The sequence below is a fragment of the Tursiops truncatus genome, chromosome 9, assembly GCF_011762595.2.
Source record: "Tursiops truncatus isolate mTurTru1 chromosome 9, mTurTru1.mat.Y, whole genome shotgun sequence".
Classification (NCBI taxonomy): domain Eukaryota; kingdom Metazoa; phylum Chordata; class Mammalia; order Artiodactyla; family Delphinidae; genus Tursiops; species Tursiops truncatus.
Window position 1 is genome coordinate 91,945,755 of NC_047042.1, and position 27,030 is coordinate 91,972,784.

The following is a 27,030-nucleotide window of genomic DNA, read 5'->3' on the forward strand; positions in this document are numbered from 1 at the left end:
TATCATTTAGACTTGCATTTACTTATTCTTACATAGTGTATCAAGATGTCTCTAGAACTTGAAAAACCAACATTTAAAAGAGATCGTAGGGACTTCCCTGGCGGCGCAGTGGTTGAGAATCTGCCTGCCAATGCAGGGGACACGGGTTCGAGCCCTGGTCCAGGAAGATCCCACATGCCCTGGAGCAGCTAAGCCCGTGCACAACTACTGAGCCTGCGCTCTCGAGCCTGTGAGCCACAACTACTGAGCCCACGTGACACAACTACTGAAGCCCACGTGCCTAGAGCCCGTGCTCTGCAACGAGAAGCCACCGCAACGAGAAGCCTGCGCACCACAATCAAGAGTAGCCCCTGCTCGCCACGACTAGAGAAAGCCCGTGCGCAGCAACAAAGACCTAACGCAACCAAAAATAAATAAATAAATATATTAAAAAAATAAAAGAGATCATACAGTTATAATTAGATTCAATCAGTTTTTCATTTTGGGGCAATAAAAATTATCCACACATGATGTGTTAATTTTTAGAAAGTCACTTATGAACAGCAGCCTGAAACCTCATCTAATTTAGAAATGAAATTTCAATTACAAAAATAAAATTTATGGGCTTCCCTGGTGGCGCAGTGGTTGAGAGTCCGCCTGCCGATGCAGGGGACACGGGTTCGTGCCCCGGTCCGGGAGGATCCCACATGCCGCAGAGAGGCTGCGTCCGTGAGCCATGGCCGCTGAGCCTGTGCGTCCGGAGCCCGCGTGCTGCAAAAAAAAAAAAAAAAAAAAGAGCTCTCACAATGAGGGACTTCCCTGGCAGTCCAGTGGTTAGGACTCCGGGCTCTCACTGCCGAGGGCCTGGGTTCAATCTCTGGTCAGAGAAGGTCAGGGAACTGCTGCATGGAGGGGCCGAAAAAAAAAAAAAAAGAGCTCTCACAATGAGAAAGTAGGAGAGAATTAGTTGATGACTGGAAACGAGCAAAGGTTTTTTAAATATTGGGAAGACTACTTCTAGGTATTTAGATTCAGGAATTCTTCATGGATTGTGTGAGACAGTACTGCTAATAATAATGAAAACCTGAAAATAATCTTCAACAATAGGGGGTTATTACATAAATTCTACACAACTTTTAAAGGTGTGGTAACTACTATATATAAAATAGATAACTAATAAGGACCTACTGTATAGCACAGGGAACTCTACTCAGTACTCTGTAATGGCCTACATGGGAAAAGAATCTAAAAAAGAGTGGATATATGTATATGTATTACTAATTCACCTGAAAGTAACACAACATTGTAAATCAACTATACTCCAAAAAAAAAACCTTGTGGTATCATTGTTTAATGGGGTTTAATATTTGTTTAATATTCAATAATAGGGTAAATAAAAGATTCAAGAGGGACTTCCCTGGTGGCCCAGTGGATAAGAATCTGCCTGCCAATGCAGGGGACACGGGTTCGAGCCCTGGTCTGGGAAGAATCCACATGCCGCGGAGCAACTAAGCCTGTGCATCACAACTACTGAGCCTGCGCCTTAGAGCTCACGAGCCGCAGCTACCGAGGCCCGCAACAAGAGAAGCCACAGCAATGAGAAGTCCGCGCACCGCAACAAGGAGTAGCCCCTGCTCGCCGCAACTAGAGAAAGCCCGTGCGCAGCAATGAAGACTCAACGCGGCCAAAAATAAATAAAATTAAATCTTAAAAAAAAAAGATTAAAGAAAAAGTATGATTGTTACAAACAAAAAAGTATAGATGTACACAGAAAGAAAACTACAAACGATATAACTACAAGGATATAAACCAAAGTGTTATTCCTGGATATATTAGTTTTCTATTACTGCATAACAAATTGCTACAAACTTAGTGGTTTAAAACAACACGTTTATTATCTCACAGCTTCTGTAGGTTTCTGTAGATGTGCAGGCACAGCTTAGGTGGATTCTCTGCTCAGTCTCACCAGGCTGAAAGCAAGGCGTCAGGCAGGGCTGTGGTTTTCATCTGGGTCTCAGGTTCTTCTTCCAAACTCACTGATTGTTGGCAGAATTCATTTTCTGTGGTTGTAGGACCGAGGTCCTTGTTTTCCTGTCAGTTCTTTTGTTTGTTTCGTCTGCGCTGGGTCTTGGTTGCTGCGCGTGGGCTTTCTCTAGTTGCAGCGAGCGGGGGTTAACACTTTGTTCCAGTACGTGGGCTTCGCACTGCGGTGGCTTCTCTTGTTGCGGAGCACAGGCTCAGTAGTTGTGGCGCACGGGCTTAGTTGCTCCACGGCATGTGGGATCTTCCTGGACCAGGGCTCGAGCCTGTGTCCCGTGTTGGCAGGCAGATTCTTAGCCACTGCGCCACCAGCGAAGCCCCTTGTCAGCTCTTAAAGGCTGCTTGCAGTTCCTTGCCACACGGTCCCCATAGGCAATCACGACATGTGTGTTTGCTTTCAGCCAGGCCAGCTGGAGCATCTCTCTCCACTTTCCCTTTGGCAACCAGCCAGTGAAAACTCTACTTTGAAAGGATTCACCTTATTAGGTCAGACCTACCCAGGATAAGGTCTCTTTTGCATTATAATGGAACATAATCACAGGAGTGATATCTCCCATCATACTCACAAGTTCCATCCACTCAAAGGGGATGGTATGATATCTGAGCAAGGGTCATTCTAGAGTTTTACCTATCACATTGGATTCTTTGGGTTTAAAACTTTATTCTTTATGATTTTGTTACATTTGTTTAATAAAAATGTTATTAATATAAACCTGTGAATAGTTATCATGTAAATGAACACTGTCCCTTAATTTCAGTGCCCGTTTGCCTTTCCTTTTATAATTGTGTTGGTATCAAAATTTGTAATGCACCTGTGTCTCAAGCTGCAGTCCACAGACCACTGTCTCTGGAAATGACCCTTAGAGTCCCTAAGACTGTAGGTTATGACAGCAGTGTTTTCGGAACTTTGACTATAATCCATATTAAGAAACACAATTTACATTTCTACCCGGTAAGACGTGTCCTTATCACATGAGATGCACTCTGACATAAATATACCATTCATTTGCTTAAAATGTTGCTTGTGGCCCATAAATTGTTCTCCCCATCCATGAATGGGTTACAACCTGCAGTGAATAACACTGCTCTGGAGCGGAGGTTCCATGTCTCTGCTACTCCTTTACTCCTTTATACCAGCAGTATGATTAGCAAGCAAACCACTTAAATGCACTGATCATCTCAGACACTTAGACTAGATTATAAGCTAGAGGGTAAGAGTTGTGTTTTGCCTATCTTTGAAGTCTGCAGGATTTAAACAAAGCATATTCTCTGTAAGAAACTACATTTCTTACATTTGAATCTCCTGATGCAAGTAAACAGAACTAGAAAAATGACCAAAAAAATCACTCCCCCCAAACCTTGAGGCTTAGGACTCCACAGTGTCAAGAGAGAACAGATGTTCAAGTCACAAAGGCCAACTGAGGGGATGGTGGTGAGGAAGAGTGTAAATCTGTTACTCAAGTCACCCAGAAAAGTGAGCTATATCCAGAAAGGAAGCAAATGGCAGCAGATCTGTGTAGACCCAGACGTGGAGTCCAAAGCTATAAGGCTTCCACGGACACACTACCTGCTGGACACTGGGCTAGTTAACTCCTGCACCTTGGTGTTCTCATTTGCAAAATGAGACAAAAACTGGCCTTAACTACTTTACAGGCTTGTGAGGATCAGTTCAGAAAGTTCGAGGGCTTCCCTGGTGGCGCAGTGGTTGAGAGTCCGCCTGCCGATGCAGGGGACGTGGGTTCGTGCCCCGGTCTGGGAAGATCCCACATGCTGCGGAGCAGCTGGGCCCGTGAGCCATGGCCACTGAGCCTGTGCATCCGGAGCCTGTGCCCCGCAACGGGAGAGGTCACAACAGTGAGAGGTCCGCGTACCGCAAAAAAAAGAGAAGAAAAGAAAGCTCGCAAACCGCCTTATAAAGCATCGTGCAAGTTCTCCCCACGATGACAGGGTTACAGCTAGGTGGCACAGACGGCCCAATAATGTGCAAGTGGCTTTAGAAGAGTGATAGCTGAGGTCCCTGTGGGACAGGATTCTGCGGGTGCAGTGACTTCAGGGGAGGGCTAAGTTCTGGTTAGGCTAAGAAGAGGACCAGTTGGGTGTGTCACATGTTACTAAAGTACTGAAACTTAGCAAGATCATCTTGATATATTAGGGCAATCCAATATTATCCCTATAAATGTTACCGACACACTTGCATTGATATTCTTTTCTAAAAGGAAAGAAACTGTTGTAGCTAAGATAGTAAACTGGGCATACCCTGCAGGGTATCGACTGCCACTGATGGTAGGGTTCAGTACGAGGTATCGTATGTTCTGCCTCTGCCGGCTTCACGGCTTCAGCACATGTCTTTGGTCTGAGGGGTCGTGCCCTTTTCCCCCCTTTCAGGTCTCAGCTCAGATGAGCTCTCCCTGGCCAGAGACGAGCCAGGCCTCCCATTGAAAGCTCTCATTTTACACCTTTATAGTAGTTATCATAATTTATAATTACCAAAAATAATCACACAATGGGACTTCCCTGGCAGTCCAGCGGTTAAGACTCCACACTTCCACTGCAGGGGGCACAGGTTCCATCCCTGGTTGGGGAACTAAGATGCTGCATGCCGCGTGTTGTGGCAAACAAACAAACAAACAAATAACACAAATATCTCTAACTCCATTAAGAAAAGGACTACAACTATTGTTATCAGGGTATTTCATGCTAGGCTACATCGGCAAAGAAACAAAACAAAATAGACTCGCAAACCTCAGTGAATCTCTTGTTCATGCAAAATCTGATTTGGGGTGGAGGGGTTCTCTTCTCCAGTGACCTGGGGACTCAGGATCCCTCCACCTTGTAACTGTCGATTCAGCGGGGTGGCTCTCAACATCTCCTTGGCAGGAGGAGGGATGGAGGAGGCATGCAGCACGTGGTCTGGGTCAGTCACATGGCAGCAATTCAACTAAAGTCCTTCCTACATGTTTAAAAACTGTAGTACAAAATCTCGTTCTTCTAAAAAAAATTACATATTTTCATTAGTAGTATTTATCACCAAAGATTAGGCAAAAAAGCAAGTAAAGTTTGTAATAATGCTTTTCCTACTAATCATGTCTGTATATGATGTATCAATTTTAAAAGATAAAGTTTATTTATGTTTGTTCATCAGTACAACTTACTTGATCACCTTACAACTTACTTTCCACTGGATTATCTTGAATAGAGGTGCCTAAAAAGTACTGTAAACATAAATGAATATTTTAAATACTGAAAGTCTTTTACTTAGATTTCTGTATAAAATGACAACTCATTTCTTTAAACCGATGATTTCAACACAGGACTGGTTGTTATGCTGTGACAACATGAAGATCCAGAATTTCAGAGGCTTTTCACCCCCCAGCTGGCGTCCCATGCCCCTCAGAGGTCAGCTGAGCGTTCGCCCCACCTCTCCCTGCAGTGTGACCCAGGCCGGTGGAACTGCCACCTCCTCAGAAATCACACGTGGCCACAGGAAAGTGGAGAATGAGGAAAACCATGGGCTGACTGACTCGTAACTTTCATCTGGAAATGAGATTTGTCACTTCCGCTCACATTTCATCAGCTCACGAAAGTTAGATGGGCTTTGCCACTGTACCGCGCACCTACAGAAAGCCGACTTGGACATTTGAAGAGCGTGAATAACGACGACTACAAATACCTTTATCGACAGCATACCTCCTCCCTCCCTCCCCCAAATCTTCGGCAGTATTTGCTTCACTTTTCCTCCAATCTTAAAAAAAAATAATCTGTGAATGTCCACAGGAGTTAGTCACAGATGTAAACATCACTTATTGTTGTGTGGTGGCAGGAAAGACGTTGAGATGGTAGTTTTGTGCAAATGGGAAAGAAGTTTCACTCATCACCGGTGGTCCCCCAACCGTGTGCAATCGGCAAGCACACAGAAAGAGCTCACTTTCAATGTAGGCAGTGACCAGGCAGCAACACGCATTAAGGACAGGCTTATACATAAGCTTCCACTGCCTTTTCTGAGACACAAAGAAGGCTGCTCCGAACATCAACCCCCCTAAACTCCAGCACTAAGCCATTATCACCACCTGGGTCACGCCTAGACCATTCTCCCCACCAGACTCGGACATGCCGCCAACGGCGCAGCTCCTGATGAGCCTCTTCCTACTTTCTGGACACCAAAAAAACCAGAGGCTTGAGTCTCTGGCCCGGCTCAGATCCCCAACACTTCCACCTCGCCTCAGGCTTTCTAGCACCCCTCTGGGTCCCCAGCAAGGCCTCAGCAGCAGCAGCTGAAGGTGAACTTTGGGCACTTCTGGAAGGGAGCAGTTTCAGCTAAAAATCCACCAGAAGGGAGCTTACAGGAACAGACTCCTCAGTGGACCTTCAGCTATGACCATGACTACAGTAAGTTGCAATACACACAACCCTAGATGTGGAGACGTTTTCAATAGCATTAATTCTTAATATAGATATTACAACTATTAATTCTTAATTATAGTTACTAAATTATTTTACAAACAGGCACTGTAAAAAGGTTACTGAAGGTCTTCCATTGGAGTGGTGGAAGGGTTTTTATTTTAATAATAAAAAATTTACATAGGGAATTCCCTGGTGGCCCAGTGGTTAGGACCCCACACTTTCACTGCTGAGGGCCTGGGTTGGATCCCCTGGTCAGGGAACTAAGATCCCACAAGCGACGCGGCACGGTCAAAGAGAAAAAAAAAAATCACGTAATAGAATTAGGAACAAAAACACCGTTATTTGCGGGTCTGAAGCAGGTTCAACCAGCACATGGCAACAGAAACTGTCAGTGCCACTGTCCAATAAAGAAGGCCTAAGGGTTAGTCTTAAAAATCCTAAAAAGAAATTTGATGATCCCAGCTGGTAAGGTTTTCCTCTTTATCTCTTTCTCTCTCAAACATTTCTCAGCAGGCTAGATGTTTTAGGAAAGGTGTCAACTTTTCTCAATGAACCTATATCCACAGAAATTTGACCAACGGATGAACTGATCCAAGAGGCGATGAAAGAAACAAATATGCTTTGACATCTGCACAGTTCAAAATGGCTCATTACACAAAACAGAAAGCCAAATTACGGGTTTTTAAAATTGTTTTATTTGGGAAAAGTGCGTCTTACAAAAGGGCAGCTGCAAAATACAGAGACCTCTGCAACAATTACTTGTTTTTGCTTAACGTGAAAGAATGAGTGGTATCCAAGGAATCAAAGCAGTAGATGGACAAATCAGGGGCATCTCCAAGTTATTTTCAGGAAATAGAGCAACAAAACGCAAATTTATAATTTCTGATCAAGGAATTCTTCTAACAATTTAACTTTAGCTTATCTCGTGATTACCACCTCTCCGTCCCCTTTTAGTGGAAAAGCATGACTTACTACTGCAAACCAATTACTCCACTACAGGAAACACCTTAGAACATAGTTTTGAATCACACCTGTCTAGCTGCAAAGCTCAGGGATGGAATGAGGCAAATACCCACAAAAACGAACAGAAAAACCCGACAACAAAACCCCTCAAATGAGGACAAAGGTTTGTCAAAAAGTGCCTGGACTAGAAAGTCTAGGAGATCATAAAACATTAAATACAACTGTGTAACTGAGACCCAGTTTGTGTTAATACATGAGACAACCAGATAGTTTGAACTTCTATGGCTAAGCCCATTTCCCTATTTATAGAGACAGAGCTAGCCCTGCTCTATTAACAGCTACCAATGTACTGCTTTGTCCTTTAAGATCTATTTGCCACACGAGGCTGAAACCACTAAACTTGAGTTTTTCCACTAAGGCTACAGACACTGCATCTATGCAGGGATGAGAAGCTTGTTACACACTCACACGTACCAAGTCTATCAGCCCTTGGGAGTCAACTTCCAACTCTGCATTTATTTTATTCCACTATATCTTTATATGTGTTCTTTCACAATTTTCCTATCAGGCTAAACACAGTAAAAATCTCAACACAGTCGCACCTGGTTCTGGTTACCCAGCAGTAGTACTTGTGTGCAATTAAACAAGAGACCAAAACCACAGAACAAGTGCACAGGGTGGGGATTACAGGGCAGGGAACAGATATAAAAACACAGATGTGCAGAATTCACCAGAAACCTCAAGCATCTGCCTAAGTCTATAGCAGAAGGCTACATGCCACAGTTCAGATCCTTCACCTATCACCCCAATTCTTGGACCCCACAGCAGGGCCAATGCTGTTACTTTTGAACCTGGGGTCCTCAAAAGTGAGTACTGCAAATCCAGAAATGCTACCCTTGAACTGTGTGAATCTGGCTGAAAACAGATGACGCAACAAACCTACACTCTAACTGTCTGACAGTTAAATTCATGTTACAAAAAAAACTAACTTTAAGATTTATTTTTGTAACTTTCTGAAACAGAGAAAACAACATACTCCTTGGGGAAAGGTGAGGGATTGAGAAGACAGGCCCTGGGTAAAACTTGTTACGACAGCACCTGGAGTTGCGAGGCCTGCCTAGGAGAGAACCACGGGCGCTGCCGCCACGAGCGGGCACGGCTGCCGTCTGAGGCTCAGCAGACCAGTTCACACGCCCCGCAAAGCTGCTATAGATCCAAGTCATAAAAATCTTCCAGCTCATCGTGAAACAAGTCCCACTCGTCTTCAGAGTCCGTCAGGTCGTCGTCCCCACCTGCAGCCAAAAGCATAAGCAACATCTCGCCCAGCTCGAAGGTGACAACCTCTTCGTCGTCGTTGTCGAAGGGGTTGCCGTGCTCTCTTTCCTCAATGAGCTCCCAGAAGTGGTTCCTTCGTTGGGCCTGTAAAAAACAGGGCCGTGATAGGGATGGCACTGCCGAGTAGCATCTTCTATTCTCTTGTTTCTAAGGCAAAACGTCCAGCACACCAGAGGGCATGACGAACCAGACTTCTTATTTAGGGTTTCGACTTTACCAATTCCTCCCCTCTGGTTACTTGAGGCCAACAGCTTAGTCTAGAGCTTTAAGCATTCTAGTTTCTCCTCTCACAGCCCTCCCAGTTTGCCGAAGTTGGTTTCCTCCTTTAATGCTCTAGTCTCGTTCCCAGTGTTAATCTTCTCCTTCCCCTACCCCAATCTGTGCGGGACTCAACTGAGAGTGTGGTATTTCCCCTCCTTCAAAAAAACAGTGAGAGTTACCCGGTATCTGCTTGATGTTCCCACTTTCTGTCTCTGTGGCTCCTCTCTACGGCCATCAGGGTACGCATGCTTGTAAAAACAGTTCCCTCCAAATGGACAGCTCCCGCGTCCTTCATCAAAATACCTGCACGCCTTGTTGCTGGAAAGGAAAATATCGCAACCCTTATTCACAGTGGATTTCAGGTCTGTATTTGACTATCATCCAGGGTTTCTTTAAACAGGGAGGGATAGAACTGGTACGTCTGTTTACATCCCTTCCCAAGGTGTGTTCTTAAACACGTGTGTGCTATTGCATGAAACACTGACCAGAAACGGAAAATGGTCAAGTCTACTGTTTAACAGCCCTAGTACCGCAGATCCAGCAGAGAGAAAACCTTCGAGAAAGCCCACACACAGGAACATAGGACAACTGTAACATGGAATCAGGACAAGGCAGACCCCATTCCTGGGGCTTTAGCTCTCTCAGCAGTGCAGACTTCATCGTAACGCAGCCCTCTGGCGTGCACCCCAAGGACTGTGTTATATAGCAAGATACAGAACAGGTTAAGTGTTATCAGCGGTGACAAAATAAACTGTACTGGGAAGTAAAAGAAAGGGTAGGAAGGAGGTAGGAGTATATAATGCAGCACTGTTCTTTTCAATGTGAACCCAAGCGACGTTGGGATCTTAGGTTGAGAAAAGGCTGCAGTGCTCATACCTCATTGCCTCCTTGTATTTCTGAATGAGTTTCTGCTTCTCTTCTTTCTCCTCCACCCAGTACTCACTTGGAATGACAAAGTTAGATGTGATGCGGCATTCTGGGCAGGACCTGGGAAACAATGAACAGGCTGCAATGCAAATTCCCCTTCACAGGCCCACTCTCCTTCAAGGACACACCCTGGTGTGTCACCTCCAGGTTTAAAGACTTAACTGAAAGGCAAATGGACTTTTCCTGAAAGGGTTCCACACACTGGTCACACAACTGACCATTTATTTTGAGGCAAGACAAACTCCTTTATAATAAAATTCAACTCAACGGCTAGCCAGTTCATTAAAAATAATAATAATAACTTAGGTTAAAAAAAAAAAAGAAGACATTTCACACAGACTCCTTTTTCTTTCGTTTAAATAAATTTATTTCTTGTAACTTTGCTCTGTTTAGATTATGTAGTTTTTGTTCAGTTATGAGAACAATCTTTAAAGGATGGTGGATTATTGGCTAGCTTAATGGATGGAATAGGAAAGTGGAAAATGTAAAATGTCAGGAAACATACATTCAGAGCTAGATAAGTTTGTTCTCTGAACCTAAACTGGCTAATCCATTAAACACAATCTCCTCAGAAAAAAGCACGAAGATTCTACTAACTGATACATATGGTTTCCTCATTCAAATAAAAGTAGATATATCAACTAATCTAGAAGCTAGCTGAAATACAAAGAAGAAATCCCAATTAGAAGAACCCCCAGTTTCAAGATAAAATGCATGCATTTAAATGCGGTCCATCTGGTTGAAAGTTGGCACAAGATACTAAATTCTTCCCCAAAATAGAAAAGCACAAACGAAGACTGGGGAGGAGCCTCACTTTATGATCTTGCTCTCAAATTGCTTAGCACTCCTCCACTTGCGAATACACTTGAGACAGTAGGTGTGGTTGCAGTTGGAGAGGATCCCGAAGCGGCGCTCGCTGGGGTTGGCTTTTTCATAGACGACCTCCATGCAGATCCCACACACCATGTCCTTGCTGCGCTGCACGGCAAACGAGAGCTCCATGTCCTTCTCATGGGCCTCGATGCAAGACTAGAAGAAGTGGAGAGAGGTGCAATCAAGTCATGGAATCACAACAACTTGACAGCTAAAGACTCCTGTGCAGAGAATCGAACAGTCAAGTGAAAAGATAATGTTCCCAATATGACACTGAAGACAGCTTTGTTCACCAGTGAGTACAGGTGCACCGACATCTGGGGACTTCACGATACTATAAAGTCAAACTCTGAGGACTCAACTGCAGGAACTAAAAAATTACCTAATTTTCTCTATTCTGCAACTCAACCCCTGCTGTTATTCACACTATAGTTTTTCACACTAAGTTTGTTGATTTTACAGGTTTCTAGATGGAAAATGTAATTAGGATTAAGGCTGTAATTTATAACCTATCAGAAAATAAGGGTGAAGGAAACTAACCTTTATTAGGTGACAATTATGTGCCAGGCATATAATTCACATTCAAAATAAAACAGCTTTATTGAGATATAACTTACATCCCATATAATGCATTCATTCAAAGTGTACAATGAAATGGTTTTTGGTATATGCACTGAGCTATACAACCATCACCACAATCAATACTAGGACATTTTCATTACCCCAAAGGGAAACTCCAAACCCACAGCAGTCACTTACTTTCCCCGACTCAACACCTGTAGCCCTAGGCAACGACACATCTGTGGATACGCTTATTCAGGACATTTCGTATAAATACACGGCCCTCTGTGACTGCCTTTGTTCACTTCGCACATTTTCAAGGTATCTATGGTGGCACAATATATGATTATTTCATTTTCTTTTTCTTGCTGAGTAATATTCCATCGTATGGAGAGACCACAGTTTGTTTTTCCATTTTCAGATGATGGACATTTTGGTTGTTTCTGCTTTGGGGCTGTTATGAATAGTGCTATGAACACTCATGTGCAAGTTTCTGTGTGGACATCACATACTTTTTATTTTAAATGAGGTATAATTTACATAACATTATACTACACATATTTTAATCTCTAAGAAACATGCTAATTATAGGAAATACAAAAAAGCAATAGAAAAGTCACCCATAGTCCCATATAACCAGTTATTTTAGTATATATTTTTATCCTTTTCCTAAACCTTTTTTTAAACATCTTTATTGGAGTATAATTGCTTTACAGTGGTATGCTGGTTTCTGCTGTACAACAAAGTGAATCAGTTCTACGTATACATATATCGCCATATCCCCTCCCTTTTGCGTCTCCCTCCCACCCTCCCTATCCCACCCCTCTAGGTGGTCACAAAGCACCGAGCTGATATCCCTGTGCTATGCGGCTGCTTCCCACTAGCTATCTATTTTATATTTGGTAGCATATATATGTCCATGCCACTCTCTCACTTCATCCCAGCTTCCCCTTGCCCCTCCCTGTGTCCTCAAGTCGATTCTCTAGTAGGTCTGTGTCTTTATTCCTGTCCTGCCCCTAGGTTCTTCATGACTTTTTTTTTTTTACATTCCATATACATGTGTTCACATACGGTATTTGTTTTTCTCTTTCTGACTTACTTCACTCTGTATGACACACTCTAGGTCCATCCACCTCACTACAGATAACTCAATTTCGTTTCTTTTTACGGCTGAGTAATATTCCATTGTATATATGTGCCACATCTTCTTTATCCATTCGTCTGTTGATGGACACTTAGGCTAAACTTTTTTTTTTTTTAAAAAAACAATCCCCTGAAGTAGGCACTGCTCTCCCGAATATATACAGGGGTTCAAACTGCTACATCACACAGCCAATACGCTGAGAAGGCAGAGGTCAAACCACACTCCACTGCTTCACCACCACCCACAGCCAAAGTGAGTTTATTAAGAGATGATTATGATTAGAAGCAAAATCTGCTCCAATAAATATAAGGTTTTTAATACAGGGTCTTCCCAACAAAAAGAAATTCATGCAGTAAATGGGCTTAGGAAACCATAGTTTGAAACCTTCATCCATCGCTGATGAGAATGTAAAACAGTGCAGTCACTGTGGAGAAAGTTTGGCAGTCGCTCAAAATATGAAGCATAGAGTTACCATGTGACCCAGCAACTCTATTCCAAGGTAATCAAGACATATGTCCACCAAAATTTACACACGAATGTTCATGGCATTATTCATAATAGCTGAAAGGTGAAACAACCCAAATGGAAAAACAAAGTGCTGTGCAGCCATACGGAGGATTATTACTCAGCCATGAAAAGGAAGGAAGTACTGATACACACTCTAACACAAACGAATCCTGAGAACATCTTGCTAATCTTTAGCCAGTCACAAAAGGCCACATATACGAAATGTCCAGAACAGGGAAATCCATAGAGACAGAAAGTAAAACAGTTGTTGCCAGGAGCTGGAGGGAGGGAAGAACGGAGAGCAGTGGAGCTAATGAGCCAGAGGCTTCTTTTCTGGGATAATGAAAATGTCCTAAAATTAGAGAGAATAGTGGTTGCACAACTCTGCGAATATACTAAAAACCAATGAAATGTGCATTTTAGAAGAGTAAATTGTATGGAATGTGAATAGAGAAGCTGTTATTTTAAAAAAGAAGAAATAAAAAGGAAAAAAAGCCCCCAAAAGTCTGAGGTTCTAAAGCACAATTTTCTTGATAAAGCAGTCAAGAAGACTAGGGAGGAGAACACCCCCAACTTAATGATAATCACCATTCAATTCACCAAACGTTTCTTTGAAATGAACTGACAATGTTGTGAAAGGGAAAATATAGTTCTCACACCTATTAACAGAATATCTTCCTTAAGACTTACTTTTATATGTTGTGATCTTTGGGCAGCATCCATTGGGTGGAGGACCTGCAGCCCACACATATCACACGAGTCTCCGTGGAGATACACACAGTTCTCCCCATATCGGCACTCTCCCACCGCAGCATAGGGGCAGAGCTGCTTCTTTGTTTCCACTGCAGTTTGCTCCTTCTCTGATTCTTCCTTGGTCACTGAGCCCTGCAGGGGTGCTTCAGTGGAGGAAGGGGCAGCTGAAAACGTTTAAGAGTGTGGTAAAGGTCCAAAACGGATAAGGCAGATACATGAACTATAAATAAGGTAACTGAGAAACTAACTGAAAAGAAAAAAAAAATGAAAAGAACTTCAGTTAAACTCCAAAGCAGTCTATTGAACTAATTCCCTTACTCTTGAAAAAATGAATTTCTTCTGATACTGACATTTCCAAGATTAGCCTTGTTTTAAAATTTTTTTTAAAAACCTTTTTACGTATTTCTTGTGCAACTGTACTGATTAAAGGAGAGATGCTTGGAACTTCCCCGGTGGCACTGTGGTTAAGAAATCCGCCTGCCAATGCAGGGGACACAGGTTCAATCCCTAGTCCGGGAAGATCCCACATGCTGCGGAGCAACTAAGTGTGTGTGCCACAACTACTGAGCCTGTGTGCTAGAGCCCGTGCTCCGCAACAAGACAAGCCACCACAATGAGAAGCCCACACACCACAATGAACAGTAGCCCCCGTGCGCAGCAATGAAGACCCAATGCAGCCAAAAATGAAAAATGTTTAAAAAGAAAAAAAAAGGGAGAGCAAGAGGCTTCAGTTTTTCAAAACATTCTAAATTCATTACTATTGGGATTCAAAAAGTTTCTTTCACTCCATCTGTTAAGTCTTAGGTAACCTAATTTAAGAGTATTAAGATTAGACTAAATATGAAGATTGGAAGCAGGAAGCTTGTGAAAACTCAGCTAATTGATGAACTACTCCCTATCCCTCTGACCTGTTTTTATTCTTCAAAATACTCACTACGGCCACAGTAGGGCTGCCCAGGAACAAACTCAATGGCGTTCACCCAGTCTTCTGAACCTGCTCCTACAGTTGAAAAGTTTGAATTTCTTGACTCAGCTTCGCCCATATTCATTTCAACAATCGGTCCAACTACTGATGAGAGACTTGAGGAAGCAGCAAGGGGTGACTTTGCAGTTAGATCTGTAGCAGTTGCTTCTTCCTGTTTCAATGGCTTGCTGTGTTCATATCTTAAAAATAAAATAAAACAAAATTTAAAAAGTCGGCAGTCACTGTCTAACCAGAAGCCTCTAGATGGAATATATTCCCTATCCTGTCCTTGGGTTCTTTTCAAACTACTGTGCCTATGAATCACGTGGAAAACTGTTAAAAGGCAGATACCTAATTTCTAAGTCTGGTGCAGCCCGGAGTTTTGCGTGTCTAAGCAGCCCTCACACGTGCCACTGCTGCTGCTCCAGGGAGGGACCAGTGTGAGCAGCAAGGCCATGAACCAGGGGTCAGCAAACTTAGAGTCAAATACACACAGATTTGGGGCTCTGCAGGTCATATTGCCCATGTTACAACTATTCAACCCTGCAGCTGTGGTTCAAAAGTAGCCATAGGGGGCTTTCCTGGTGGCGCAGTGGTTAAGAATCCACCTGCCAATGCAGGGGACACGGGTTCGAGCCCTGGTCCAGGAAGATCCCACATGCCGTGGAGCAACTAAGCCCGTGCGCCACAACTACTGAGCCTGCGCTCTAGAGCCCGTGAGCCGCAACTACTGAAGCCTGCGTGCCTAGAGTCTGTGCTCCGCAACAAGAGAAGCCACCGCAGTGAGAAGCCCGCGCACCGCAACTAACAGTAGCTCCCGCTTGCCACAACTAGAGAAAGCCCGCGCGCAGCAACGAAGACCCAACGCAGCCAAAAATAAATAAAATTAAAAAAAAAAAAAAGCAGCCATAGGCATTATCTAAATGACAATGCGTGCTGTGTTCCAGTAAAACTTTACAAAAACAGCCTTTGGTCAGGTTTGCCCTACAGGCCATATAGTTCACCTACCCATGCTGTAGAACATCTATTACCCTTCAAATTCCACTCTAATTAGGAGTTTCAGACAGTTGACTACCGTTCCCATGGCAAGTCTGCTAAAGAGATTGTGCAGCCAAAATTAACATTGATTAAGAAAGCAAGGCTGACACTCAAATTCAACAAGTAAATATGTGAAACATTTTACCAACACATAAAATTCCCCCAATATTAAAACGCAGAGATAGTATTTACAAAATATGCAGTATGTATTTTCTTTTCCCACATCCATCCATTCACCTAATTTTCTTTTCTAAATTCTTACCCTACGCATCTTCTGCTTGCTTTTCATCTGTAAAATTATCATTGACCCTTATCCCCAAATACAGAAAAAAACTGTTTATTTCCTTTGAGAAGCACCTTGCTGCCTGAGAAAATCCTCACAATTCTTTGAGCATTCTATGCTGAGAGATTCACCCAGACACAATAAATTAATTATGAATGCAGTATATAAACTGTGTTATACAGTATGTATCCAGCAGTTGTTGTAATTAATCAGTTAACTGGGCAGTACTAAGCATGGATCATCTGTGTTATAGGCGTCTGGGTTTACATCTAAGGAAGAGGTAACACTTTAACTAAAGACTGTCCTTTAGCTTATGGCAAACATTTGCTGAGCTGGTCTTTATCCTTATATTATCTCAAATCTTCCTATTTCCTACTCCTAAGCATTAGGTAACCTACTCTGCTTTGCAGTACAAGTAATTTGAGTATCCTGATATCAGCTACAAAACCCAGTGCACTTATCCCACAGACTGGAATTATGCCAGCTGAAAATATGCTCTTTCACTTGCACCACCTCACTTCATCATCAAAAAACTCTGAGAAAGTACTCTTTCGTTTTATAGATGACGTGTAAGTAGTGCTCTAGGTCTAATGTGACTCCAAAGCCACCCTGTAAAAGAGAGCAGCCATTAGCCGTATCTAGCTGTTTATACTTAAATAACATTTAAAACTCAGTTCCTTGGTCCTGGCACTAGCTACGTTTTCAAGTGTTCAATAAGTAGTCACACGTAGCTAGGGGGTCACCTTTTTGGGCATTCACACTATCACACAAAGTTCTATTAAACAGCACTGCTCTGAAGTTTGTTTCAGAGCCTTAAGGAACCTTAGAAATCTATCCCCAGATCCTCACATTTTAACTGCTTTCACCGCCTTTAAGTTAGAAAAGAACCCGGGTTTCAGAATTAAGACAGGCTCGAATTTAAAATGCCAGCTTCACCAATAGAGAAAGCCTTCAGGGCTTTGGGAAAGTTTTAAAGGATTAAATAAAACTAAATGTCAAGATACATAAAGGGTCTAAGAAATAGATATGACACCCATATTTTAGTTCTCTTTCTTTCTCCTTTGCCATATTCATTTCAAGAATTTCAGGGTACATGACTCAAAAAACTACTTAAAAGATAGGACTCGAATGCTTATCACCATCTATCAAATTGCAAATACTACCAAGTTTTTGAAAGGAGTGCATTTTGGTTTTAAGGAAAATTTATCAAGGAATCAATAAGGTATAAATAAAAATTTTGAAAGCACAGAATATTAGCAAGAAAGTTCACACTTGTAAATAGTGCAGAATGTATCTATATAAAATACGCTTCTGAATTAAAATTTTGTGAGTAAGCACTAGGAAAGGTAGGGCACAAATAAGAAAGAATAAAGCAAGAAAGAAAATGACAAAGGCAAAAGCAATACTCCCATTTTGAAAGGAGTTTACTAAAAACTAACGGTTCAGTGAAGCATGAACTCTTCGTAGAAAAGGGACTGGCCCCCTACGGCCCTCAAGTCAAACCCAACGGGAGCTAGGAATGGTTTTGGCATTTTTAAATAGTTGGAAAAAAGATCATTTTATGACACGAAAAGTAATTGAAATTAAAATTTCAAGGACTTCCCTGGGTGGGCCAGTGGTTAAGACTCTGCACTCCCAATGCAGGGGGCATGGGTTTGATCCCTGGTCGGGGAACTAAGATCCCGTGTGCCACACAGCATGGCCAAAAACAAAATTAAAAAAAAATAAAATAAAATAAACTCTCTCTCAGAAATGTTTAAATTAATTAACTAATTAAATAAAATTTCAGTGTCCCAAAATAAAGTTTCATTGGAACACAGCCACATCTATTAGCTTATGTATTTACCTAGGGCTGTTTTTGTGCTACAAGAAACCGTATGGCCTGCCCAACCACAAATATTAATTCTCTGGTCCCACACTGAAAGTCTTCCAGGCCCCGTTAAAGAAAATCCTCACATCTACTGGATTCAGTCCATGACAGTGGCTTTGTAAAGTTATTAATTCTTTAAGAAATTAACACAGAATTGCTGATCCTTTAAGCCACAGTGGTAAGTTAATACTGAGGCAACACTGAAACTAATATTGAGTTTTTCTTTCACATCTTGCAAAGAATACTTTGATACAGTATCAGTTTCTATCTAAGGAAGTTTAATCCATTTTTCTTCTACCTCTACACAAAAGACAGACACTCCTCCCTCTGGTTGGCTTGCAACTCCCCACCCCCAATCATTCTGAGCTTTGATATCTGCCTTTAAAGATTTTAACTTATGGGATTTGGTAGGTCTATAGGGCAAAAAAAAAAAAAAAAAAAAAAAAAAAAAATCCCTCCAAAGGGGAATTCCCTGGTAGTCCAGTGGTCAGGACTCCAGGCTTCCACTGCAGGGAGCATGGGTTCAATTCCTGGTCAGGGAACTAAGATCCCGCATGCCTCATGGTCACTCCAAAGGAAACAAGATCTACCATAACAATGGTTGTCAACCAAGGCAGTCCTGTCCCTTTCCCAAGTGGGTGTTCAGAAACAATGCCCAGGAGTTCTAATGGCACTTACTCAGTGGGGGCAAAGGATGCTAGATCTCCTGCAACAGTCCTGAGCAACAAAGAACTGGCATCACTAAATAACAGCACCCCATTATGCAACACGGATGCAGCAATACTTCTGCAATACGGATACAGCAACACTTCTGCAACACAGATGCAGCAACACTTCTGACCTGTTGGAACTAGGATATCATTTCATTATAAACTAGTCCCTTCATGAGGAGTTAAACTACTCAAAATCCCTGGGCATTGGCCAAGTTGCATAAAAAGATCTCTACATAGTAAGAGTGAAAAGTAGGCTTAAGCCCCCAAGTACAATTTTAATGAGGAAACAGTCAGTCTTGGATCTTGGGACAAGCCACTCCATGAGATTCCTTCCTTAGCTAATCTATAATCAAGCTCTTAATAGTCACCTATATCAGCCTGTCCCAAACAATTATCACCAAACTTTCCTTTCAGGTAGACTATTGGGATGTAGGTTTCTCTAACTCCTTTCACTTTACCCTAAGAGCACTAAACCCAGCTCAATCAGGATCATTCCCCAAAAACGGAGCTGTATACCCTTACTAAAGAGAAAACTGCTGATTAACACACGGAGCCTAGGCCTTAGCTCGGATTTCTTCAATTTACCCCCTTATTTCCCAGTTATTTCACCTCTATGGTCCAATCATATGAGTACCTCTTCTGAAATAAGAGGCTCATCTGTTAACAGCCATAATTTTCCACAATCTATCACACAGTATATTATTCTCCAAGTCTCTCTGCTGCACACCTTAGAGCCCCGTGTCCACTCTTGCTTACATTCAATTCCTCTCTCCCTATAGTTTACAAGGATTCTCAACTGACTGCCTAGTCAAGGAATTACGTTGGTTTAAAAATCCTGCAGAGGAGGTGGAGTCAAGATGGCAGTGTGGGAAGACGCAGAGTTAGCGTCTCCCCACAACTAGGACACCTGCTGGCCGCTGGTGGTGAACTCTGACACCCAAGGAGACAGGAGGAACCCCAAAGTGAACCGGTAGGACATAGGGAGACTGACGGCAGGAGAAGTGGAGGCCAGACAGGATGGGTGCCCCTGCGGGCAGGGAGATCAGGAGAGGCAGGCGGGAGGGGCCCTCCAGGAGGAGGGGAGGGCGTTGCCCCGCCTACTCAAGCCCAGGAAGCCTGCTGGGCTCCCAGGTGAGGTTCCCGGCCCTCTGAGACCAACCTCTGCTCCTTGAGCCGAAGCCCCAGCCCCCACAGTCCCCAAGGCCTTTTCCAGCACTGTGGGTCCTGAGCACTGGCCCCACCCACTGCCCAAACCTTGCCCTTGCTTGGGCCCCACTCTCCACAGCTAAGGCCTTTCTCCCCTGCCCCCAACTTTTTCATTTCCTTCCTCCTTTTTTTTTTACTATTGTGATACTGATGCACCTTCTGGTTGTTGACTCATCTATATTTTATTTTTATATTCTTCCTAAAATATCTGCTAATTTCCTAGGCTAATTTTATTTTTTACTATATTATTGGGTTTTTTCTTTTTTTTTGCCACCCCAGGCAGCTTGTGGCATCTTGGTTCACGAGCCCGGAGTCGGGGTGAAGCTCCTGTGGTGGGAGTTCCAAGTCTGAACCACTGTACTAACAGAGAAACTCAAACCCCAGGGAATATTCATCGGAGTGAGGCCTCTCGGAGTCTCTCACCTCAGCAACAAAACCCAGCTCTACCCAATAGCCTGCAAACCCCAGTGTTGGAAGCCTCAGGCCAAACAACCAGTAAGACAGGAACATAATCCCACTCAAAAAAAAAAAAAAAAAAAAAAAAGGAGAGAGGGAGAGAGAGAGAGAGCAAAAAAATATATCACAGATGAAGAAGCAAGGTAAAAACGTACAGGACCAAATAAATGAAGAGGAAATAGGCAATCTACCTGAAAAAGAATTCAGAGTAATGATAGCAAAGATGATCCAGAATCTCGGAAACAGAATGGCGGCACAGATTGAGAAAATACAAGAAATGTTTAACAAAGATCTAGAAGAACAGAGATGAACAACACAATAAATGAAATGAAACATACACTAAAAGGAATCAGTAACAGATAACTGAGGCAGAAGAACGAATAAGTGAGCTGGAAGACAAAATGGTACAAATAACTTCCGAGGAGCAGAATAAAGAAAAAAGAAAGAAAAGAATTGAAGACAATCTCAGAGACCTCTGGGACAACACTAAAAGCACCAACATTCGAATTATAGGGGTCCCAAAAGAAGAAGAGAAAGAGAACGGGTCTGAGAAAATATTTGAAGAGATTATAGTTGAAAACTTCCCTAACATAGGAAAGGAAATAGTCACCCAAGTCCAGGAAGCACAGAGAGTCCCATACAGGACAAATCCTAGGAAGAACACACCAAGACACATATTAATCAAACTAACAAAAATTAAATTCAAAGAAAAAATATTAAAAGCAGCAAGGGAAAACAAAAAATAACATACAAAGGAATCCCCATAAGGTTACCAGCTGATTTTTCAGCGGGAACTCTTCAGGCCAAAAGGGAGGGGCAGGATATACTTAAAGTGATGAAAGAGAAAAACCTACAACCAAGATAACTCTAACCAGCAAGGATCTCATTCAGATTTGATGGAGAAGTCAAAAGCTTTTCGGAAAAGCAAAAGCTAAAAGAATTCAGCACCACCAAACCAGCTTTACAACAAATGCTAAAGAAACTTCTCTAAGCGGGAAACACAAAAGAAAAAGACCCACAAAAACAAACCCAAAATGATTAAGAAAATGGTAATAGGAACATACATATCGATAATATCCTTGAATGTGAATGGATTAAATGCCCCAACCAAAAAACATAGACTGGCTGAATGGATACAAAAACAAGACCCATATATATGCTGTCTACAAGAGACCCACTTCAGACCTAGGGACACGTACAGACTGAAAGTGAAGGGATGGAAAAAGATATTCCATGCAAATGGAAATCAAAAGAAAGCTGGAGTAGCAATACTTGTATCAGATAAAATAGACTTTAAAATAAAGACTGTTACAAGAGATAAGGAGGGACACCACAGAATGATCAAAGGATCAATCCAAGAAGATGTAACAATTATAAATGTTTATGCACCCAACATAGGAGCACCTCAATACATAAGGCAAATGCTAACAACCATGAAAGAAATCGAAAGTAACACAGTAATAGTAGGGGACTTTAGCACCCCACTTACACCAATGGACAGATTATCCAAACAGAAAATAAATAAGGAAACACAAGCTTTAAATGACACAACAGACCAGGCAGATCTAATTGATATTTATCCACCCAAAAGTGGCAGAATATACTTTCTTCTCACGTGCACATGGAACATTCTCCAGGATAGATCACATCTTGGGTCACAAATCAAGCCTTGGAAAATTTAACAAAACTCAAATCATATCAAGCATCTTTTCTGACCACAACGCTATGAGACTGGAAATCAATTACAAGAAAAAAACTGTAAAAAACAAAAATACATGGAGGCGGGCTTCCCTGGTGGCGCAGTGGTTGAGAGTCCACCTGCCGATGCAGGGGACACAGGTTCATGCCTCAATCCCGGAAGACAGCACATGCCGTGGAGCGGCTGGGCCCGTGAGCCATGGCCGCTGGGCCTGCGTGTCCGGAGCCTGTGCTCCACAACGGGAGAGGCCACAACAGTGAGAGGCCCGCGTACTGCAAAAAAAAACCCCCAAAAAACATGGAGGCTAAACAGTGCGCTACTAAATAACCAAGAGATCACTGAAGAAATCAAAGAAATTAAAAAATACATAGAAACAAATGACAACGAAAACACCACGACCCAAAACCTATGGGACATAGCAAAAGCAGTTCTAAGAGGGAAATTTATAGCAATTCAATCTCACCTCAAAAAACAAGAAAAATCTCAAATAAACAATCTAACCCTACACTTAAAACAACTAGACAAAGAAGAACAAAGAAAACCCAAAGTCAGTAGAAGAAATCATAAAGATCAGAGCAGAAATAAATGAAATAGAAATGAAGAAAACAGTAGTAAATATCAATAAAACTAAGAGTTGGTTCTTTGAGAAGATAAACAAAATTGAAAAACCTTAGCCAGACTCATCAAGAAGAAAAGGGAGAGGACGCAAATCAATAAAATTAGAAATGAAAAAGGAGAAATCACAACTGACAGTGCAGAAATACAAAGGATTATAAGAGAATACTACAAACAACTACATGCCAATAAAAAGGACAACCACGAAGAAATGGACAAATTCTTGGAAAGGTACAATTTTCCAAGACTGACCCAGGAAGAATTAGAAAAGATAAACAGATCTATCACAAGTAATGAAATTGAAACTGTAACTTAAAATCTTCTAACAAACGAAAGTCCAGGGCCAGACGGCCTCACAGGCGAATTCTATCAAACATGTAGAGATCCTTCTCAAACTCTTCCAAAAAAACTGCAGAGGGAGAAACACTCCCAAATTCCTTCTACGAAGCCACCATCATCCTGATACCAAAACCAGAAAAAGATATCACAAAAAAAGAAAATTATAGACCAATATCACTGATGAACACAGATGCAAAAATCCTGAAGAAAATACTAGAAAACAGAATCCAACAACACATTAAAAGGATCACACACTATGAACAAGTGGGATTTACCCCAGGGATGCAAGGATTCTTCAATATATGCAAATCAATCAATGTGATACACCACATTAACAAATTAAGGAATAAAAACCATATAATCATCTCAATAGATGCAGAAAAAGCTTTTGACAAAATTCAACACCCATTTATGATAAAAACTCTCCAGAAAATGGGCAAAGAGGGAACCTACCTCAACATAATAAAAGACACATATGACAAACCCACAGCAAGCATCATACTCAATGGTGAAAAACTGAAAGCATTTCCACTAAGATCAGGAACAAGACAAGGATGTCCACTCTCGCCATTCTTATTCAACATAGTTTCGGAAGTCCTAGCCATAGCAATAGAAGAAAAAGAAATAAAAGGAATACAAATTGGAAAAGAAATAAAACTGTCACTGTTTGCTGATGACATGATACTATACATAGAGAATCCTAAAGATGCCACCAGAAAACTACTAGAACTAATCAATGAATTTGGTAAGGTTGCAGGATACAAAATTAAGACACAGAAATCTCTGGCATTCCTATACACCAACAATGAAAAATCAGAAAGAGAAATTAAGGAAACACTCCCATTTACCACTGCAACAAAAAGAATAAAATACCTAGGAATAAACCTGCCTAAGGAGGTGAAAGACCTGTACTCAGAAAACTATAAAATACTGATGAAAGAAATCAAAGATGACAGAAAGAGATGGAGAAATATACCATGTTCTTGCATTGGAAGAATCAATATTGTGAAAATGACTATACTAGCCAAAGCAATCTACAGATTCAATGCAATCCCTATCAAACTACCAATGGCATTCTTCACAGAATTAGAACAAAAAATTTTACAATTCATATGGAAACACAAACACATATGGAAAATGACTATACTAGCCAAAGCAATCTTGAGAAACAAAAATGGAGCTGGAAGAATAAGGCTCCCTGACTTCAAACTATACCACAAAGCTACAGTAATCAAGACAGTATGGTACTGGCACAAAAACAGAAATATAGATCAATGGTACAAGATAGAATGCCCAGAGATAAACCCACACACACATGGGCACCTAATTTACAATAAAGGAGGCAAGAACATAGAATGGAGAAAAGACAGCCTCTTCAATAAGTGGTGCTGGGAAAACTGGACATGTGAAAGAATGAAATTAGAACACTACCTAACACCATACACAAAAATAAACTACAAATGGATTAAAGACTTAATATAAGACCAAACACTATAAAACTCTTAGAGGAAAACATAGGAAAAACACGCTTTGACATAAACCACAGCAAGATCTTTTTTGACCCACCTCCTAGAGTTCGGGAAATAAAACCAAAAATAAACAAATGGGTCTTAATTAAACTTAAAAGCTTTGCACAGCAAAGGAAACCATAAACAAGACGAAAAGACAACCCTCAGAATGGGAGAAAATATTTGCAAATGAAACAACAGACAAAGGATTAATCTCCAAAATATACAAACAGCTCAATATCAAAAAACAAACAATCCAGTTTAAAAATGAGCGGAAGACCTAAATAGACATTTCACCAAGGAAGATGTACAGATAGCCAAGAGACACATGAAAAGATGCTCAACATCACTAATTATTAGAGAAATGCAAATCAAAACTACAATGAGGTATCACCTCACACCAGTCAGAATGGCCATCATCAAAAAATCTAGGGAAAAAAAAAAAAAACCTAGAAACAATAAATGCTGGAAAGGGTATGGTGAAAAGGGAACCCTCCTGCACTATTGGTGGGAATGTAAATTGATACAACCACCAAGGAGAACAGTATGGAGGTTCCTTAAAAAACTAAAACTGGAACTACCATATGACCCAGCAATCCCACTATGGGGCATATACCCTGAGAAAACCAAAATTCAAAGAGACATGCACCACAATGTTCATTGCAGCACTATTTACAATAGCCAGGACATGGAACCAACCTAACTGTCCACCAACAGATGAATGGATAAAGAAGATGTGGCACATATATACAGTGGAATATTACTCAGCCGTTAAAAAAACTGAGTTATTTGTAGTGAGGTGGATCCACCTAGAGTGTGTCATACAGAGTGAAGTTAAGTCAGAAAGAGAAAAACAAATACCGTATGCTAACGCATATATATGGAATCTAAAAAAAAAAAGGTACTAATGAACCTAGTTGCAGGAGAGAAATAAAGATGTAGACATAGAAAATGGACTTGAGGACATGGATAGGGTGGGAGGGCAAAGTTGGGGCAAAGTGAGAGTAGCATGGACATATATACACCACCAAATGTAAAATAGTTGGCTGGTGGGAAGCAGCAGCTTAGCACAGCAAGATCTGCTTGGTGCTTTGCGATAACCTAGAGGGGTGGGATAGGGAGGGTGTGAGGGAGGCTAAGAGGGAGGGGATATGGGGACATGTGTATACATATGGCTGATTCTCTTTGTTATGCAACAGAAACTAACACAGTATTGTGAAGCAATTATACTCCAATAAAGATTTTTTTTAAAAAAATCTTGCAGAGACCATCCTACTACAAAGAATCGCTCATTCACAGTGGGATGGATTTCTAACACCTATTGCCCTTTTTAATATTGTGACTGACTACAAAAGACATATCTGGGTTTTTTAGTTTTGGGTTTTTTTTTTGAGGAGTGTCGTATCAGTTTTTTCCTTCTAGCAATATTGCAATATTGCTAGAAAAAAAAAATCAGCAGAGAGCAAAATGACCACTAAACTCAGATACCAGGGGTTCCATTTCTGGGATCCTTCCTACAGTCACATGGAAAGAATCTTATATTTCTTCTCTACCCTTACTAGATTTCCTAAGTAAAACAGATGTGAGATAGCCTAACATCAATATCCCACCCGTCAATAATTTCTTAGTCTTTTGAACTCTAAGCATTTGAACCCAATAGCTGACACAATTCTTTTCTGATAACAGGATGCTACAATTGGCTATGACACTGTCAAAATATCTTACCTAGTGTGATCATTTAAAGTATGCCTGGGACTTCCCTGGTGGCGCAGTGGTTAAGAATATGCCTGCCAATGCAGGGGACACGGGTTAGAGCCCTGGTCCGGGAAGATCTCACATGCTGCGGAACAACTAAGCCTGTGTGTCACAACTACTGAGCCTGCGCTCTAGAGCCCACAAGCCACAACTACTGAGCCGTCATGCCACAACTACTGAAGCCCACGTGCCTAGAGCCCGTGCTCCACAACAAGAGAAGCCACCATAATGACAAGCCAGCACACCGCAATAAAGAGTAGCCCCCGCTCACTGCAACTAGAGAAAGCGCGCACAGCAACGAAGACCCAACACAGCCAAAAAGAAATTTTTAAATAAATTTTTTAAAAAACCTTAAAATATATAAAATAAAATATGCCCAAAATTCTTTAGCAGTCCTCCCCCCTTCAACAGGTGGAGGCCAATTTCTTTCCCCTTGAAAGTGGGCTGGACTTAGTGACTCGCTTGTAATAAACAGAATATAGTGGAAGTGACAGTGTGTGACTTCTGAGACTAGATCATAAAAAGGTATTGTGGCTTCGTCCTTGCTGTCTCTCTTGAATCACTTACTCTGGGGACAAGTTAGTGTGAGGACACTAAAGCAGCCCTAGGGAAATGTCCACGAGGCGAGGAACTAAGGCCTCCCACCAACAGATGTGTGAGTGAGCCACCTTCCAAGTGGTCTTCCGGCCCCCATTGAGACTTCAGATGATGGCAGCTCTGGCTGAAATCTTGGCTGCAATCTCTTGAGAGTCTCCAAGCTAGAACCACCCACTCAGCTAAGCCACGCCAAGATTCCAGACTCCAGAAACTATGAGATAATAAATGTTTACGATTTTCAAG

The 27,030-nt window shown here is 41.8% G+C and overlaps 1 protein-coding gene across 4 annotated transcripts in view; it reads right to left on the reverse strand.

The window, feature by feature from the left end:
* Positions 1–7,092: 7,092 nt before the first annotated feature.
* MKRN1 (makorin ring finger protein 1) overlaps positions 7,093–27,030 on the reverse strand; it is a 29,122-nt gene continuing 9,184 nt past the window's right edge. For all 4 annotated transcript variants that reach the window (XM_033863360.2, XM_033863359.2, XM_033863361.2 and 1 more), the window contains 6 exons: positions 14,679–14,908; positions 13,682–13,908; positions 10,721–10,935; positions 9,856–9,966; positions 9,159–9,297; positions 7,093–8,802 (listed from right to left, as the gene is read on the reverse strand). In XM_033863360.2, coding sequence (XP_033719251.1) covers positions 8,590–8,802; positions 9,159–9,297; positions 9,856–9,966; positions 10,721–10,935; positions 13,682–13,908; positions 14,679–14,908 — 1,135 coding nt within the window. In that variant the 3' untranslated portion in view covers positions 7,093–8,589. The remainder of the gene's footprint in view (positions 8,803–9,158; positions 9,298–9,855; positions 9,967–10,720; positions 10,936–13,681; positions 13,909–14,678; positions 14,909–27,030) is intronic.